The 14,541-nt window shown below is 37.9% G+C and overlaps 1 protein-coding gene across 1 annotated transcript; it reads left to right on the plus strand.

Annotated features, from left to right (window-relative positions):
• Positions 1-2,571: 2,571 nt before the first annotated feature.
• Positions 2,572-14,336, plus strand: rgs5a (regulator of G protein signaling 5a). Its single transcript, XM_028587902.1, has 5 exons — positions 2,572-2,679; positions 3,683-3,796; positions 5,288-5,349; positions 10,039-10,205; positions 14,050-14,336. The coding sequence occupies exons 1-5, from the start codon at positions 2,636-2,638 to the stop codon at positions 14,212-14,214; spliced, it is 552 nt and encodes a 183-aa protein (XP_028443703.1). The 5' UTR covers positions 2,572-2,635; the 3' UTR covers positions 14,215-14,336.
• Positions 14,337-14,541: the final 205 nt, after the last annotated feature.

Raw genomic sequence — 14,541 nt, forward strand, 5'->3', positions numbered from 1 at the left:
GTGATGAAGACAAAGACTTTTAAATACTTTTGTAAAACTTAGGGGACTGTATGACACAAGGAACATGTGTCACAAAGCATGTTGACATACTCTTGCTCTCCTTAAGTCATTTGACCCTTAAAGAAACAGTGGGACAGACAATGGGATTTAATGGCTTGATCCCTGTGGGGAAAATTGGTTGTTGCATTCTTTGACATGTTGCTAATTTTAGCAGCTTGAACTTTCCTCTTCCTCTGTGAATCAGGTTAGTGCATACCTATATGTACCTATGCTCAGTGGCAGAATCTACAAACCTACAGCCTTCTAGTGCCATACACTACTAATAGACTCTTTTTATCAAAAAAGTATTACATTCTTGAGTTGTACAAGACATGTTATTGAATACATACACAAGATGATAGAAGAGATTTCTCATATCAAACTTAAAGTGCTCATATTATGCTTTTTGGCTTTTTACCTTTCCTTTATTGTGCATGTAAATGCCTCACTCTGTAGCTAAAACAGAGAACTTGACACACAGGGTGAAAAGAGGAGCTGCAGCAATGTGCAGTATAACAAAAATATGTTTTTTGAAAATTAAACTATGTAAACCTATTCTGATATAAGCTCTAAATACAATTATCAACCTGAAAATGAGCTCAATATGAGCACTTTAATAGATTTTTAAATGTGACTCTTCAGATTTGCTTTCTTTTTTGGGGGGGGAGGGGGGATGGTGCATTTTAGGCCTTTATTATAGAGGACAGCTGAAGTTGTGAAAAGGGAGAGAGAGGGGGAATGACATGCAGCAAAGAGCCGCACGTTGGAATTGAACATGCGCCACTGCGTCAAGGACTGAGCCTTAGTACATGGGACGCAAGCTCAATGAGGTGAACTATCCAGGCGCCCCATCAGAATTGCTTTCTAATAACTTCTGCTACAGATTACAGTTTTGATCATTATGGAAATTGAGAAAAAAATGTCATTATACAACCAAATCATAACAAAGATAAAAGTGAGAAATAGCCAATTCTACAAAACCAGTATAACACTGTCAAACAATGTGCTGACCATACAAACTGAGCAGTCCTGATGAAAAGTAATGAGTGCACTGTGGTTTGCTTGTTTAACTTGATTAACAGTCACATAACATGAGTCAACATAACATTAAGCCTGTGTGCATTGGCAACAGATCCTGTCTCCACATTAAAATAAAGCAGTTCCAGGATGATGAAATATCATTATACATTATACAAGTAAGTTAGTATCAAGCAGCGTTAAATGTTTCACAGAGAGTTGGCGAGCCAGCTGTGACCCTTTCCCTCACGTCAGTATACAATTTAAAGTGCTCATATTATGCTCATTTTCAGGTTCATAATTGTATAATCTGTTTGTACCAGAATAGGTTTACATGGTTTAATTTTCAAAAAACACTTATTTTTGTCGTACTTTGTCGTCACACTGCTGCAGTTTCTTTTTTCACCCTGTGGGCCCTATTTTAACGATCTAAGCACACTTCTGTGTCAACGTAACTACGCTGTCGCTCCCAAGGCATCGTGACCCTTTCGCAGTTCTGCGTCGGGGTTGCTTTGCATCGCGGTGCATTTCACCGCCATATCGCTAGGGGGTGTCGACTGTGTTTGTGTCACTCACAACCGAAACGGTACTCTGCTAAAATATTAATCTTATTTGTTTGGCCTTTTCTTGCTTAGATTTTGTAAAACGTATCGAGAAATAGACACAGTAAAATCCATTGACCTAGTTACTGTAACCAGAAAATAAGTCTGAGGTTATTTGCAAGGTGTCTGCCAGCCAGTTTATGTTATGTTAGCAAGAAAACTTTAGCACAACCTCCCACAGAGTACTGCTTGCTGGCGAAATGGTAATTTCAAAACATTACTTTACATAGACACTTTACAAATGGATAACCCCGTCACTGTGACCAAAATATGTCTGAGTTTATTTGCAAATCTTATGTCAGTGAACTAGCACGTTGCTACTCTTACACAGTAGGCTGCTTGAAACACCGACTATCAACACACAGGACGAGTTGACCAATCACAGTCCTTGCGGTCTGCGTTGCCTCGAAAATTGTTTGGTGGTGCACCTCGAGCTACGGCGGAAGGCTCGGAGAGGGGTTCGGGGGGCGATACAGAGGGGTCTGCGGGGGTACGCCATCGATTTCGAAATGTTCTTAACGAACAAAATATAGTATAAAGAACAATAGAGCAAATAGGCATTAAATGAATGTGTCCGACAAATGCAAAATCCAGTCATGTTAATTACAAATGTATTAATGAAAATATAACAAAAACTTACTGACAAGATTATATATAGCATCAATCTCTTTAATAAATAACATTATATCTAATATCAATAAACATTCCCGGTCATGTTTGCATCCTGCCCCCTTGTCCTGGTTGTGTAAGTCAATTGAAACCTCCAAGCAAACAGACCATTCACGTCTGAAAACCCGCCCTTCCTCAGCCAGTAGACATTCCAGTCTGATTGGCTTAGCTTTTGGCCCAAAGCCCAAAGGATGTCTTTATAAAACTCCCCATGTGCTGAAAGCCAGAGTCAGAAAGCAAAAGACTTACACTGAGCTAACAGGAAGACTGAATTCACGCTTGAATACTGCGACTGAAGCCATTGGAAAATGTGTAAAGGATTAGCTGCCTTACCCCAAACCTGCCGGGAAAGGTGAGACCTGCATCATCACATTACCTCTGTCATGTCTTATCAGTGTGTTCCTCTGAGGTTGTTTGTATAACAAACCTATTTGACTATATTTAAACCCTCTTAAGAGGGACTCTGCAGTAACTGTCTCAAAATAGATCAAAAAACATAAATTGTAAATCCATGTTGCTGTCAGTCAGACAAGTTCTTTTGTAAACTTTTCACTTGTAACTGATTTTCGGTTTCCTGGTCATTTTTTTTTAACAGCTTCAGATCTGTTTTAATGCTACCTTGAAAGTTTTTTTATTTCTTACGACAGCTTGTGCAGATTAGAAAGTAAAAGAGATGTACGGTACTGTATATTGTTGTTTACGAACTCAAACCTGAGGGGAGGAGAGAGATGTTTCAAAACCTGCAGAGGTGAACAAGAAGGAAAACTATTTTAAGTTTACACGAGTCTAAACAAACGTCTTCACCATTTGGTTAATAATGGTTTTGAAATGTGATGCAATTCAGATTTTGTTCTTGATTCAAAGACAAAACAGTGAATGTAGCATTTTTACATGATAATGTAACAGTAGATAACTTTATAACTTCACAAATTATGTTACACTGAATAGGACAATGTGCTGACTAAATCTCCAAAATAAAAAGGTCAAACTAGATAAAAAAAAAGTACTGTAATTCAAAAGAAAACACTTTGAATATAATAACGATGTTATCATTTTGTTTTTTTAGCCTCAACCCCTACTTTTTCCTTCCTGCTGCCTCTTTATTCAGTATAACATGAAACATTTTAGTAAAGATCTCAGACTTTTTTGTTTCAAATTTGATTAATCAACTGAAATGCTTGTAAATGTAATCCTAGTGTCTTATATGAATGCAATATACCAGAGCCCTTTTAGAGACAGGATAGATATGATGAAAGGTCAGGTAAACATCATGCCTGGATAATTATGGCGTTCGTGTCTAACAAGTGAAAACAGAAGACTTTGTCACACAAGCTGTCTTGCTTTCTGTCATCCAGGGCGAAGGAGATCAAGTCGAAATTGGGCGTTTTACTGCAGAAGCCAGAAAATGGCATCGATCTCATCATCCCCTACCCCGAGAAGACTGAAAAGAAGCCGGAGAAGCAGCAGAAGTGAGTCTCTTTCTCTGCCTCCCTGAGAGATTAATGTCTGTGGACTGGGGAGGTGGGGGGGGGGGGGAATTGTTAACCAGATAATAGATGGTAAAGTGGCCGAGCAGAGCCCAAAGCAGGCACAAGATGTGGAGATCAAAGGACCGTAAAGCTCTCCAGACACTGACTGGGCTCACACGTCAGCGTTAGATGCTCCAAAGCTTTAGATACGTCCATTACATACTGCATCACCTTGAAAAGACTGGGTTAGAAATCATTTACTTATGAGACGCTGAGCTACTTTTGGTTTTTTGTCATACAATGTACTAAGCAATCTTGTAAGGGAAAGTATGCAACTTTTTTTTTTTTTTAAATATAATGGAAATTGTGTTGCCAAAAGTCCTTGAGTTGGTTCATTTGGAAAAACTGATTATTTTTGCTTTTTTGTTATTATGTCAAGGTATTGGCAACCTTTCATTACACATAAACTCAAAAAAGCATGAACAGAAAGTATCAACACAACAAGACTATCTACAAAAAAAGTGTGACCATAAAAATTCAAAACCTTTAAGTTTGCTGTTGGATGTGTAATCCCCAGAAGTCGGCGAGGCTTTAGCTAAGACTTTATTTTGTTAGATTGTTTTATATATGTGTTAGTTCCCTTATGAGTCATTGTGGTTCAATTTTGAGACAATACACTCTTCTTTTTTTTTTATCTCTCTGCCACTGCAACTCATTTGCAATTTGCAATTGTCCCGAAACTTAATTTTCTCTTTCAATGATGGCATTTTAAAAGCATTTGCTACCATCCAAGTACAGATATTTTTTTATCTCTTTGTTTGTTGTGATTTAATGTATAATTACTGTGGATATGTTCCACATTGTATCCCCACACTGTAAAGATAGATTACAATCTCACCTTGCAAACTGCTCATTAAGCATTTGCTTGAGATCATATAAAAAAAAAAAAAAAAAAAAAACATGTATAATAAATGATGGACGACAGTTATGCTCTTTTACTAAGACACCTGATTGGGTGAACGCACCGCTTACTGGCCTGTCATTGGTCCTTCCAGCTAATTTTGAAATTTGGGAAAACATCTCAACGGCTTTGGAAACGTTCTCCTAAAGGAGAGAGGAAGGCCATGCCGTTTCAGAATGACAAATGCTCCTTGAAATTGTTTTTGTTTAAGTTTCAGCCAAATGTCTAAATGTGCACCGTGATTGGTCCGGTACATACGCCAGACACAATCCACTCTCAGTGGATGTTTTCCAGATTTAAATCTCGCAGCAGAATCTGAGCTCAAAAGACGCAGTCTGGTTTCTGGAGACTGGATACTCGCATCAGATGTGTATGATAGCTGGTTGTTTTTCATCCCTGTATGGTACATAAAGTTTAATGAAATATTAGTTCATGATAAAGACTCATTTATTGATTATTATAACTGTTGGGATACTTTGAACCAGTTTATTCTGAAGTTCCCAGACTGAACTGAGGTATTTTGTATGCAGGCCTACGCCGGAGGAGGCTGCTCAGTGGCGTGAGAGTCTGGACCGAGTCCTGAACAACAGCTGTAGGTTACTCTCTCTTTTACTCACTCTCTCTCTCTCTCACACACACACACACACACACACACACACACACACACACACACTCGCATACTAATTTGTGTCACTCACTAACCAAAATTAAAAGTGTTAATCCGGACATTTAGTGCTACATTTGGGAGGTAACAACCTTTTGTCACCATGGGACTAAGTCCATATAATGTGGCCGCATGAACCGAATTATTGTACCCACAACATGATCAGTAAAAGTACAGGAAAACTGTTGGATTTGAATGTGACTGATAGAAGTTCACCTTGTTTCACCTTGTACAAATTTCTTAACATTTCAAAAATCTCCCATATTCTTCAGCAAACATGGCTTCGAGTGATCTCATTAACGAAATTATCAGATGTAATGTTGCCTGCTCCTCCTTACACGTGTCTTGCAGATCTTTCTCTTCTTCCTGTAATGATGCCATTCATGCACACCAGCTTTTTCCACATAGCTGATGGATGCTCAGTTATTTCCCCGCAACAATCCCAAAATAGATTACTTGCTGCTCTGCAGTGTCTCTGCTTTGTTGACATAAGAGCATTTTTATTTCACTTTGGTTTAGCTGGTTTAACTCTAAGCATGCCTTCCTTTAGGTCTGGTGTCTGCCCGGACTGTTTGAGCAGGTACACCTAACAAGGTTTGGTTTCCATAACAACAATACAGCTTGTTATTTATGGTATAGTGTGTTAGACATCCATGTGACCATGTGTTTGTTTAACTGAATGGTGAAGATAATGATGATAATGTTTTTTTTATTATTTTCTCATGCATATAAAATACTGTAACACCGCAAACAGCACTATTAAAAGGTTCAGAAATTAACAATTAACGGCATGTGCATAAACAGTTTTTCAAAACTCAATATCAACAACAAAATCCATAAATTACAAAGAAATTATAAAAAGGGTAGCTCAAATCAAGCAATCTGATTGGTTTATAGCCGTTATATAATAATCACATACCACGGCTTTGACGTATAATTCCTTTACACAATAAGTATCGCTCTGCATCTGAGAAAAAAACAAAACGTTAGACTAACAAACGGATAGCTGGTGCCACAGAGGGAAGCCATTCATCCGCGCACAAACACTGCCATGACACAGGACTGGTTCAAAATCAGCAAAGTATTCCTTTAAGTGTACGCTATATTTAGAATATTTTCGGGCGCCTGGTTACCTTACCTGGTAGAGCGGGCGCCCATATATAGAGGTGTAATTCTCGACGCAGCGGCTGCAGGTTCGACTCTGACCTGCGGCCCTTTGCTGCATGTCATTCCCCCTCTCCCTCCCCTATCATGTCTAAACTGTCTGAAAAAATCCCCAAAAAATAATCTTAAAAAAAAATATATATATATTTTTGCGTCAAGCCGAACAATGCCCCTTAGCTGCGATATAATCACAACATACCACAGCCTGTCGCCAGATATTGCTTAATCATATTTATCTGTAACATATGCTTCATGTATGTGTATCAGCAGAGGTTCTTTATCAAAGAAAGTTGTTTTACAAATTTAACTTTATGTCCTTTTGTCTCAAAAAAGGATTGCATGTCAAGGAACTCCTCGCCCCAAACAATCTCCTAGATGGGTTGCAGTTGCCCTATAACACAGTTTAGCTCAACTTTTATTGCATTTCTCAGACTTCGATAAAGATTAAGGGCTTACGTCTGTTGCAAAATGAAATAATCTAAGATCACATTTCTCCCAAAGATAATTTTGCCAATGTAAAATTGTTACATTATCATAAATTTACAGGGCATAAAGTTGCATTAAGATAGTTTGAAATGTAGGTGTAGACTGATGAAAGTGTAAGTGCATTGCTCATGGGGAGAATAACAACCACCGTACTTTCCAGAAAGCAACCACTGGCTCCACTGTTTACTTCACAAAGTGCACAGAAAGCCTGAGAGCCAGCAAGACTGATGATTAACTCTAATGGTTAACGGTGTTGAGCGGTACGTGTGAACTCTCCTGCTATGAAGTCACTTAAGTTGCCCGTGTATCAAAACAGAGCCACAGATGTTACTGACCATCTGATACGTATGAACGGAGAAACATTTCCTCTGCAGAGCTCAGTGGGTGGTAAAAGACCTTTCTAAGTGGCTCCTTCAGCACAGTTCAGGGCAGAGAGATGTATGTTCCTCCTGTGTTTGCATGCTTGCATGAATGTGTGTACCCATCTGTGTGTGTATCTGTCCATGGAGGTTATGTGTGTTATGGTAACATCTCCAGGGAGAAGTCTAAATGATTCCACCAGCGTTGATTTACTGCTCAGTTGCTGCAAACTGCTGCGCTGTGATTATTTATGTACATGAGATTTTACATTAACATTATTCTTTATGGCTTCTCTCTTGTTAATTCCCATGGGATTATCTGTGAGGTATTTGCTCTCAGATGTAGAACTGCCCCCCTCCTTTGCCTTGAAGTGAAAAATTGCATAACACAATGTTTATAATGCAACTGGGATTAAATAATGTGTGACTACTCGCTGATAAAATAGAAGCATTGCACTGGACTTGCAGAAAAATGAATCTAATTTTTAAAGTTGTTGTTTAGTTGTATCAGTTTATAATTATTTATGGTTAAACTATGAGGGTCAGTGAAGTTAATTAAAACTGAAATTAAAGTTAATTTCAAAAGAAAATGTAGCATAATTCTGCTGACATGGAAGTAAGATATGGTAGATTCATAAATGCATGACAAACAAAACCTAAACATAAGACTACATTTTCTGCTGGTTGTTGCAGCACTGATACACAAACAGCCATTAATTGTCACCAGTGTGTGTGTGTGTGTGTGTGTGTGTGTGTGTCCTTGTACTAAAGGTCTATGAAAAAAAAATAAAGCTTGATTGCGAGTCCGTGCTATTTTGAACCAAACTAGCCATTTAGATTGCAGATAAAAGCCTGAAGGCACAGCAGAAAGCTTATCATCTGCAGCACATGCTCGTTCAGACAATGGGACCTTTTCACAGGCATTATGTTGAACTACAATGCTCTTTGCTGAACTGAGTGGTTGTTTTATCAAGTCTTATTTTGGATCCTTATCTTGGAATAACCACTGTCCTTTACATTTGTCCAAATACAAGTTTTTTTTCTATTTTGGACACTTTTTTTCAACTTTTCCAAAAGGTACAGTAGGCCTAGTTGTTTGTTTTTGTAAAAGTAAATTTAGGTCTTTTTTTTTTTTTTTTTTTTTTTAACTAAACGTAATTTTATTACTAGAATAGCTTGGGAAGTTTTAAAAAAGTTTCTAAATGTTTTCACTCCCTTTATATTGTATAAAACATCCAATTGTTCCTGATATCTATTTTGGGTCCATCCAGAAAGTATTTGGGAAAGTAATGCTGAAAACTTTTAAACTTTTAAAATATGAAAAATGTGAAATGGACAACAAACATTGCTTAATCTCATCAAACTTAAAAAATAGCAAACCTTTGTAGTTCATGCCACCATTTTTTATGTTAGTTGTGCTTTTCTTTCATTTCCCACTACTTCTCTTCTGCAAAACATGTACTAAAAACTTTTAGATATGGAATCTGTAACATTGCTGGTCTGTTGAAAATGTTTTTCTTTCCAAAATGGTTTTATTGAAACATGACTGAACCATTACCGAAAGAGCCACAATGGCTCAAGTGATATTTGGCATCTGGTACAGCATTTGAAAGGCAGTGGTGTCACTCCTGGAAAACCGGTGTGCCTTGGCAAATAATGGTATCAAGGAAGAAGAGTGTTCTCGGATCTTGCAGGGGCATCACTGGTGGATTTCAAAACTTATTTTGTCATAGAAGTCCTTATTAAAGACCATTTCTTAAGGACCAGTACTTCTGACTAGCACATGTTCTATAATGTTACGGTTTGGAGTGCAGGGAGCAGGGGAAGGACCCAAATGCAGATGATGCAGTTGGACTGGTGCAGTTCAAACATGTATTGTAGTGATATGATTACATGGCAAAAGTCCAAATGGCAGGGCAATAACAGGTAAATGGGTAACTGACAAATGTGTCTATCAATTTAATAATTCACCACATAAATATATGGAATGATCGTGCCTATATTATACAGACCAACAGTGTCCAAGCACAGATATAAAAAAAAAACATAAAACATCAGCTTGTGACTCACATTTAATTCCTTTTTGTTCAGTTGGCGTGGATGAAATCTGTTAATTTTAGGAGAGAGAGAGAGACACAGATGGTCTGAGGATTATTGTGGTTTTTTGACATTGTCATTTTCCTTGTTACTCTCTGCCCAGGTGGAGGGGGACATGAATGAAAACACATTTCAGTGGACCGATCTGACAATTTGACAACTTAAGAATTATTTGGGGATTTGCTTCTGTATTTTCGAAATTGAAATGACGAATGTATAACTGTGGCATTAGCAGCTCCGAGCAAGATATACACGTCTTTTTGTTTTAACCTTGTAACTCATCATTAAACTAAGCCATGTTTGAGATGCAACAGAAATATTGTGTTTTAGTTAGCCCGTCATGACTTCAGTTGAAATGTGTCTCAAATGCTTATTCAGAATTGCCAGTATATTTATTTTAAGAATGTGTACATGAAAAGGGGTCTAAATAATCACTTGTTGTTCTACTGTATATCCTAGCCTGTCGATACATCTTTCTCTCTCTAACTCCCCACCCTCTTTTCTCCATCAGATGGTCTGGCAGCTTTCCGTAGCTTCCTGCAGTCTGAGTTCAGTGATGAGAACATTGAGTTCTGGATGACCTGCGAGGACTTCAAGAAGATCAAGAACCCCGTTAAGATGGCCGCCAAGGCCAAGAAGATCTATGAAGACTTCATCCAGTCTGAGGGACCCAGAGAGGTCAGGGACTCTTGTTACTTCCCCCTTTTAACACCAACTTGAATAGAAAGAGTTCATTGAATTAATCACATGCTTTACATAATAGAACGATTCAATTAAGAGCTCTCACTTTAATATAAGTCACTGAAAACTGGAAGTTGGCAACAATCTCATACTTAAAATATACAAAGACAAATTCATACCACTTGTGCAAAGTTGTACATGCTCAATCCACATTCAATTTTTGTCAACAGAGTATGATGAGTCCCTCAAACCATACAACAATATAGGTTGTTAATTCCTCCCCTCTAATATGACCCACAGGAGTGTTATATAAAAAAAACATTTTTAGCAATGGCAGGAAATATGACCCACAGGAGTGCTTTCCGTCTTCACATCCAAAACAGACAACATACTGTTTTAAACACTTCGTTAAGGTTGTGAAACTGTGATAGTTTGGTTATCTTTAGGCACCAAAACTCCTTAGTTGAGAAAAACTTTGTGGTTTGGGTTAAAATCAGACGTTACCTTCACTAACTGGTTACACACGTGACGCTGAACGGGACGTCATTTTGTTACGTAAAATACAAAAAAGGAGTGGTTCAACGTAAAGGAGACCCATCTCTCCTTTACGTTGAATTTGGCACTTTTATACATGCAGTTCCTGCATTGCTCCCGCCATTATTACTACAGCCACTAGTGCGTGAACAGTCTCAATGAGTAAGATAGTCCACATTTTACATAGCATTTTGCTCAGCAAACAGTGTATTCAAGATTAAAAAAAGGGAAAATGAATTGTTGGAGACAAAGCTCCCTAAAGTGCATACATTTAAAGGAGTGAGTCTTTATCCAATCAGTTGAACCAGTGTTTAGAGGAGAAATACAGACATGATTGAGTGTAAACTGACGAGGTATAGACAGGGAATGTACTTAGACTCTGTACCCCAGTGAATAGCGTGCACACACACACATACACACACACTTAGCACATTTTCTGAGGTAATTCCTGCTTGGGTTAGGGATGTGACTTCTACTTCACTGTATTTTAGAGGAGAATTGTTCCTCATACTGGTCTACACTGATCTGATATTCTGGTTACTATAGGTAGGGTAATGTCTTAGTTTGTCATTTTTGGTAATACATGTATTCACTTTTTTGCCAAGAGTAACAATCAATCTCTGACTGTTAAACCAGTTATTGTAAACATGAGGTCTCTGGGAGGTCTCTTCCATGGAATAATAATCTTCTGGCAGACAGGACTAGATTTAGTTTATATTTGTATTTGATTAAGCATAAACATAACGACTGGCAAGTTCAAATCAACAGGGAATAATTAAATTGCATCTTGCCTAAAATCAACCTTATACACTATTTTCAAACAAAGTTGAAACAATTACTGCCTGGGGAGTTTTTGAGCTTGGAATTAGTGACCATTGTCCCATTGCATGTATCAGAGATACCCGGAAACTGAAAGATAATGGTTATAAAAATCTAAGACAATTGAATGCCCAAGCCTTTTTAACTGATCTCTCACTTATCTCACATCTGGAATATTTGATGTTCATTTAGCTTTGGACTTTTCCATAAAAAAAAATTTCTCTCCATTATCGATAAACATGCTCCACCAAAAAGGCTCAGCATCAAAGACAGTGTTTCCCCTTGGTTCTCTCCTGAACTAGCTGCATTATTTAAAGATCAAAACAGCATGGTCACTAGCCAGATGCTCTGGTGAGCCCTCAAATTGGGCAGCCTTCAGGCAAATCAGGAACAGATGCACCTCCATGCTAAGTCTTGCCAAATCAAATTACTATTCTGATTTGATTACTAATTCTTATAATAATCTTTTGGAAGGTGGTAAATTATATTAAAACTACACCTACTGCTCCCCTACCTTCTCATCTTGATTACTGTGATAATAAAATTGTTGATCAAAATGAGATTTCTCTGGCATTAAACAGATGTTTTGTTGAAGCTGGTTATTTATTTGACAGGGAATACTCAGGACCCTACATTTTCAATGATGATATAACATGAGTCAGATCTGCAAGCTTTCATTTCATCCCATCTCTTCTGGTGTTGTATTTGATGCCTTGCAAGCTATTAATCCCAGGGTTTCAATTGGCGAGGACAAATTGGATCCTTTCTTTCTTAAACGGCTGCTCCACTTATTGCTGAGCAATTAACTCATATCTTCAACCTTTCTATTTCAACTGTATCTGGAAATTGGCACACATAACTCCACTGCACAAAGGAGGAAGCAAAAATTATATGGACAATTACAGACCCATTTCAAAATTGTAATGCCTTGCTAAACTCCTGGAATCTCTGTTAAATAATCAACTTAAGGTTTTCCTCAGTAGTTCTGCAGTTTTGAGTCCTCACCAATCAGGATTTAGAGTCAATCACAGTACCATCTCAGCTGTTAGTCGCAAATAATATATCTGCCCTTGATGAAAAGAAGCATTGTGCCTCCATTTTTGTAGACCTTTCAAAAGCATTTAATATGGTTGACCATCCTTTGCTTTTACATAGTTGTACAAAATTGGGCTAGATGATAAGGCATGTGATTGTTTTGAAAATTATTTACATGGGAGAGCTCAGTGTGTAAAGTCTGGAAACATCAAATCTCTCTTCTTGACAATTTCTAAGGGGGTCCCACAGGGATCAGTTCTGGCACCTGTCCTTTTTTCTATTTATATCAATAATATTGTATCTTCTTTGATTGACTGCTATGTCCATCTTTATGCAGACGACACAATTATAAATTGCATTGCCGATTCTGTTCAGCTTGTTTACTTAGGCAAGGAATATTGACTATGATAGCTTGTTTATACACACTGCAAGTGGATCAAAATACAAATATCTTGGCATCTGGTTTGACGAGAAGTTTTCTTTTCTTTACCATATTGATAATCTAATCCTTAACTTGAAACAGAAACTAGGATTACTTTACAGAAACAAATCCTGCTTACCTTTATCAAGCAGAAAAAGAAATGTTGAAGCTGTTTTTCTTTCAGTGCTTGATTATGGTGACGTTATTTATAGAAGTGCTGCTCCATCTAATCTCAAACGCCTGGACACAATTTATCACTCCGCTCTAAGATTTATCACTGGAGAGAGCTACAACCCCCATCAGTGTGCACTCTATGCTAAAGCAGGTCTATCTTCATAAGCAGAAAGACGTGAAAACCATTTGTGTCTGTTCCTTTTGTAAGACCATTAACAGTAAGCTCCCTCCTTATATTTCTGCTCTGTTAGTGGAACTCAGGGCCTTATCAAACAAGCTCTAACAACCAGCTTTTACTTAAGGTCCCGAGGGTTCAATCAGAACTAGGGAAATCGGCATTCTTCTATAATGCACCAACCACCTAGAACACGCTACAACAATCATTTAAATTAAGTTATCTTCCAACATATGAGTTTAGAACACTGGTTTTAAATACTTGTGATTTTGGATGTAATTGCTTTTAGTCATTTAAATTCAAATGTTATCTTATTTCCCTTGCAATTGTATTTATTAGTATATATGTTGATTGCTCCTAATTGTTATTAATGATTTACAGTCTTTGCATTAAATATTTATATATGTGCAACATTTGTAAATTGTGTTCTAAATTATATTTTGTATTTATTTTATGTTATCTCGGCTACATTGAAAATGAGGGCTTTTTGTACTCCCGAGAACTAAATAAAGGTTGATGATGATGAAATGGCGTCTTACACCTCATCTGTCTGAGGCCTCTCTTGCAGACTAATCATTACATTTCTGCAAAAACCTATATCATCAGTATACATACTTGCCATCAGCACTTTGTCTTCATCCTCCGCATTTCTGACAGCATGTCCTGTTGTCCTCCCACTACAGGTGAACATTGATCACTTCACCAAGGATGTTACCCTGAGGAACCTGGTTGATCTCTCCCCTACAACCTTTGACCTGGCCCAGAAGAGGATCTTTGCCCTGATGGAGAAAGACTCCTTCGGTCGTTTCCTTCGGTCTGAGCAGTACCAGGAGCTCCTGGTTAACTAAGCCAGTGCACAGTCTGAGGAGCTAGGGTCAGGGAGGTTTCAAACAGCACTCAATGGTGTTTTAAGCCCCCAACGTCTCCTTCCAGGCAGCGCTGCGACCATTGACTTCAAGGCACCTAACCCTAATTTTAACCCTAACCATAACTATAACCATTGCCTACTCCTAGTGCCTTCCAGGCAGCGCTGCCTGGAAGGAGACATTGTTGGCTTAAAACACTGATAAACACTTATTACACAAATAATACGGAATACATTTTTGAAATTAAATATGTCTAATAAACTACCATTGTCTTAGACAGCTCGAGAAACAAAGACTTATTTTTACTAA

This window comes from Perca flavescens, chromosome 9 (genome assembly GCF_004354835.1).
Source record: "Perca flavescens isolate YP-PL-M2 chromosome 9, PFLA_1.0, whole genome shotgun sequence".
NCBI classification, from domain to species: Eukaryota; Metazoa; Chordata; class Actinopteri; order Perciformes; family Percidae; genus Perca; species Perca flavescens.